The following is a 5,303-nucleotide window of genomic DNA, read 5'->3' on the forward strand; positions in this document are numbered from 1 at the left end:
CCCCTGCCTCCCGGGTTCAAGCGATTCTCCTGCCTCAGCCTCCCAAGTAGCTGGGACTACAGGCACGCGCCACCGTGTCCAGTTAATTTTTGTATTTTTAGTAGAGACAGGGTTTCACCATGTTGGCCAGGATGGTCTCGATATCTTGAGTTTATGATCTGCCCACCTCGGCCTCCCAAAGTGCTGGGATTACAGGCGTGAGCCACCATGCCCGGCCAAGTGTTTATTTCTTTATGAAGGCTCCCATGCCAAGTGAAACTTGTATTAAATAAGTCTGTATGCTTTCCTCCTGTTGATCTGTCTTATGTCCATTTAATTTTCAGACCCAGCTGAAAAACTCTTAAAGGATACCTCCTCTGCAATGAGAATGATATTTTCAACAGAGCACAGTAGGAACTGAATTCAATGCTGATTTTATTTCAACTAAATAAAGCAATGCACAAGTTATCTGGGCAGCAAGCTTAACTCTAGGAGCAAAAGCCAAGAAACAAGGATTCTTTTTTTCTTTAAATTATCCATCACTACACATGGCTGTCTTCCATACCTGCTCTCAGAAGATGTGTGTTAACAAATTTTATGTAAAGAAATACAGGAAAAGAGAAAAAGGGGAAACGCAATTTATCTAGTCTGCCAGTGAAGGTGGTCTCTCCATCTTCTGTTCTGTAAACTGCTCCATCAGCAGGGTCCACGTCGGAGGATTTTAATATTTTGACCACTTTCCCTGCAAATTGAACAATCATAGAAACACATTTATTACCTACCATACTGAAACTGTCTCATTATTTGTGTTAAGAAGACCCATACAGATATACATTAGATTCCTTCCATGGCTACACGTACTTAATCATTTTTTAAGCTAAATCTAGGAAACAAAGAGGGTGGAAGTCACCAGTCTGCCATTTTTTCCCTAACCCTAGGGCACAGGACATTAACCCCAAACAATCACTCAGAGAGCCGGGCATGCTGGCTCATGCCTGTAATCCCAGCACTTTGGGAGGCCGAGGTGGGCGGATCACTGGAGGTCAGGAGTTCGAGACCAGCCTGGTCAACATGGTGAATCCCCGTCTCTACTAAAAATACAAAAATTAGCCAGGTGTGGTGGCACATGCCTGTAACCCCAGCTACTTGGGAGGCTGAGTCAGAAGAATCGCTTGAACCCAGGAGGCGGAAGTTGTAGTGAGCCAAGATCTTGCCAATGGACTCCAGCCTGGGCAACAAGAGCGAAATTCCATCTCAAAAAAAAAAAAAAATTAGCTGGGTGTAATGACGCATGCCTGTAATCCCAGCTACTCTGGAGGCTGAGGCAGGAGAATAGCTTGAACCTGGGAGGCAGGGGTTGCAGTGAGTCAGACGATAAGTGAAACTCAGTCTCAAAAAAAAAAAAGAAACAGAGAAGACCAACTGAGGTCAAATAATGAATCCCCGCTACGCACAAAGCTGCATACCTGAAGGAGTAGTTGCAGTCACCTGGTCAGGTGTGCTACATGAAGCATATCAAGTATCATTACTTAGCATTCTACTAGGCAGAGTCAGTAAGTTGCACTTCCTGACTAGTAGTACAGGGTGTGCAGATCACCTACACATGCCCTTTGAATTAAAAATAAAATTTAATACTTCACGGAGTTTAACTATTAAATAGACTCTTAATTTTAGGAAATTTCACATTAGTGGGCAATAACATAATTTGATTACCTGGCCTATAGTTGACTAATCACACATCTCATTGTTTAACTTGATCTGAAAAATGCACTGAGGATTTTGCATCTCTTTAACCATCACCCTGAAAACTGAGAACTACCATTATCACTTTTGATTCTTACATCCAAGAAAATAGTCACTACCTCCTAAGTAATCAAAATTCAACAAAAGAAACGAAGAGGCTGGGAGTGGTGGCTCACGCCTGTAATCCCAGCACTTTGGGAGACCGAGGCAGGTGGATCACTTGAGGTCAGGAGTTCGAAACCAGCCTGGCCAACATGGTGAAACTCTGTCTCTACTAAAAATAAAAAATTAGCCAGGCGCGGTGGCGGGTGCCTATAATCCCAGCTACTTCGGAGGCTGAGGCACGAGAATTGCTTGAACCCAGGAGGCAGAGGTTGCAGTGAACCAAGACTGTACCACTGCACTCCAGCCTGGGTGATAGAGCGAGACTGTCAAAAAAAAAAAAAAGAAAGAAAGAAAAAGAAAAAGAAATGAAGAATACTTGGCTAGTCTACAGCTGTAAAATCATGTTACCTGATTTTCATGCACAGAGTACATTCATTGGGGTAAGTGATCATGTCAGTGCCACACACAGGGTTAAAGTCCCTGGGACATCCTGGTAATTGATACCGAGCGCAGAATGGCTGGAAAAAAGAAAGGGACAGAGAAATTCAAGAATGACTTGAGATACACTCATAAAATAGTTTAGAGAAGAAAATGTCCCAGATCTCCTTAGATTTCCTAGAATCATTCAATAAAAATATTTTTATTTTCCAGAAAAACAAATTTTTTTTGAGACAGAGTCTCACCCTGTCTCCCAGGCTGGTGTGCAACGGCACAATCTCAGCTCACTGCAACCTCCGCCTCCTGGGTTCAAGTGATTCTCCTGCCTCAGCCTCCCAAGTAGCTGGGATTACAGGAGTGTGCCTCCATGCCCAGCTAATTTTTGTATTTTTAGTAGAGACAGGGTTTCACCATGCTGGCCAGGCTGGTCTCGAACTTCTGACGTCATCCACCCACCTTGGCCTCCCAAAGTGCAAGGATTACAGGCGTGAGCCACTGCACCTGGCAAAAAAAAATTTTCTAATGCTAAAATCAAATACAATGTTGGTGTGATGGTTCCATACATACTATGTAAAACAAGGACCCCGGCCGGGTGTGGTAGCTCATGCCTGTAATCCCAACACTTTGGAAGGCCAAGGTGGGCAGATCACCCAAGGCTGGGAGTTCGAGACCAGTCTGACCAACATGGAGAAACTCCATCTCTACTAAAAAATACAAAATTAACTGGGCATGGTGGTGCATGCCTGTAATCCCAGCACTTTGGGAGGCCAAGGCGGGCAGATCATGAACTCAAGAGATCGAGACTGAGGCAGGAGAATCAAATGAACCTGGGAGGCAGAGGATGCGGTGAGCCAAGATCACGCCATTGTACTCCAACTCTCCAACCTAAGCAATGAGAGCGAAACTCCATCTAAAAAATAAAAAAATTTTAAAAATTAAAAAAAAAGGACCTCAGAGGCTTCAATCTGGCTGATTTTTAAATGAAAGTCTGAGACACGCCACCATACCTACTTTTTTATTGTCTAGCTTCATAATTTGCACTTCACTACAATGTCCATGTGGATGTTCTATTAAATTCCACCTTAATCCCTTGCCTGAATGCCAAGACAAAATCAGGAATCTAATCTTTCAATCTGAACTTTTAAGGCACTGACATTAAACCAAAAACATTAAAGAAAGCAGGAGATTCAGAATTGAAGCAAATTTGTGCCAAAGGAAAAATGTTCAAAACAGGTTCATCATCTATGGAGGCTCCAAATTTCATCCCACAAGATACTAACTACAGGAAGAGAGTTGAATCTGGGCAAACATTGCCCCACAACTTCCTCTCCACTCTCTGGAAGAGGGCCACTGCACATTTATTATTCCTTAATGTCATTTTAATTCTTATAGAAGGGCGGAGCATGGTGGTTCATGTCTGTAATCTCAGCACTTTGGGAGGCTGAGGCAGGTGGATCACTTGAGGTCAGGAGTTTGAGACCAGCCTGGTCAACATAGTAAAACCCCGTCTCTAGTAAAAATACAAAAATTAGCCGGGTATGGTGGCACACGCCTGTAATCCCAGCAACTCGAGAGGCTCAGACAGAAGAATCGTTTGAACCTGGGAGGCAGAGGTTGCAGTGAACCGAGATTGCACTACTTCACTCCAGCCTAGACAACAAGAGCAAAACTGTCTCAAAAAAATTACAAATTAAAATAAAAATAATTCTTATAGAAGGATATGCTAAAATTTTAAGCAATTCTCTGACCTTTATACTCTAGAGCAGGGGTTTCCAACCATCAGGCCACAAACTGGTACCAGTCCGTGGCTTGTTAGGAACTGGGCCACCTGTTAGCAGGAGGGAAGTGGCTGGCCAGTGAGCATTATCAACTGAGCTCCGCCTCCTGTCAGGTCAGCGATGGCATTAGATTCTCATAGGAGTACGAACCCTATTGTGACATGGGCATGCGAGGAATCTAGGTTGCGCACTCCTTATGAGGCTATTATTTGTTTTTTCGAGATGGAGTTTTGCTCTTGTTGCCCAAGCTGGAGTGCAATGGCGCCATTTCGGCTCACTGCAAGTTCCGCCTCCCAGGTTCAAGCAATTCTCCTGCCTCAGCCTCCCCAGTAGCTAGTATTACAGGCGCATGTCACCATGCCCAGCTAATTTTTTGTATTTTTAGTAGAAATGGAGTTTCACCATGTTAGCCAGGCTGGTCTCAAACTTCTGACCTCAGGTGATCCACCTGCCTCAGCCTCCCAAAGTGCTGGGATTACAGGCATGAACCACCGCACCCGGCCCTTTTTTTTGTTTTGTTTTGTTTTGACAAAGTCTCACTCTGTCGCCCAGGCTAGAGTGCAGTGATACCATCTCGGCTCACTGCAATTTCCGCCTCCCGAGTTCAGGCAGTTCTCCTGCCTCAGCCACCCAAATGGGTGGGATTAAAGGCACCCACCACCACGCCCAGCTAACTTTTGTATTCTTTGTAGAGACTGGGTTTCACTATGTTGGCCAGGATGGTCTCAAACTCCTGACCTTGTGATCTGCCGGCCTCGGCCTCCCAAAGTGCTGGGATTACAGGCGTGAGCCACCGCACCCTGCAGAGACTCCTAACTAATGCCTGATGGTCGGAGTTTCATCCCAGACCATCTCTGCCCACCCCACTCCATGCCTCAGTGCATGGAAAAATTGTCTTCCACAAACTGGTCCCTGGTCCCAAAAAGGTTGGGGACCGCTGCTCTAAAGCTTTTCTCCTGAAAGTTTCTTATATCGTTTACTGGTATAGTCACTCATTTACAGATGTTATGGCAGACACAAAGACAAAGAAAAGTTGGATCCTGACTATAAGGAATTTAGGATGGAATAAGGCAATCAAGAAATACACACGTTGGTCTTGAAGAATGGGTAAAATTTAATATAGAAGGCTGGGAGAATGTCTACCGCAAAGAAATAAAATTGATCAAGCAAAGGCACAGTGGCAAGAGAAGTGGTTGGCATTGGAGTTAACAGTTTAAAGGAATCTCCAAAACTCTTTTATGATTAAAAAAAAAAAAAAAA

The 5,303-nt window shown here is 44.2% G+C and overlaps 1 protein-coding gene across 1 annotated transcript in view; it reads right to left on the reverse strand.

Moving 5' to 3' along the window:
* Nucleotides 1-396: 396 nt before the first annotated feature.
* Nucleotides 397-5,303, reverse strand: part of SPINK2 (serine peptidase inhibitor, Kazal type 2 (acrosin-trypsin inhibitor)) — a 12,661-nt gene continuing 7,754 nt past the window's right edge. Inside the window, exon 2 of the mRNA XM_011998450.1 lies at nt 397-721. Coding sequence (XP_011853840.1) covers nt 522-721 — 200 coding nt within the window. The 3' untranslated portion in view covers nt 397-521. The remainder of the gene's footprint in view (nt 722-5,303) is intronic.

Source organism: Mandrillus leucophaeus, unplaced genomic scaffold (genome assembly GCF_000951045.1).
Source record: "Mandrillus leucophaeus isolate KB7577 unplaced genomic scaffold, Mleu.le_1.0 Scaffold570, whole genome shotgun sequence".
NCBI classification, from domain to species: domain Eukaryota; kingdom Metazoa; phylum Chordata; class Mammalia; order Primates; family Cercopithecidae; genus Mandrillus; species Mandrillus leucophaeus.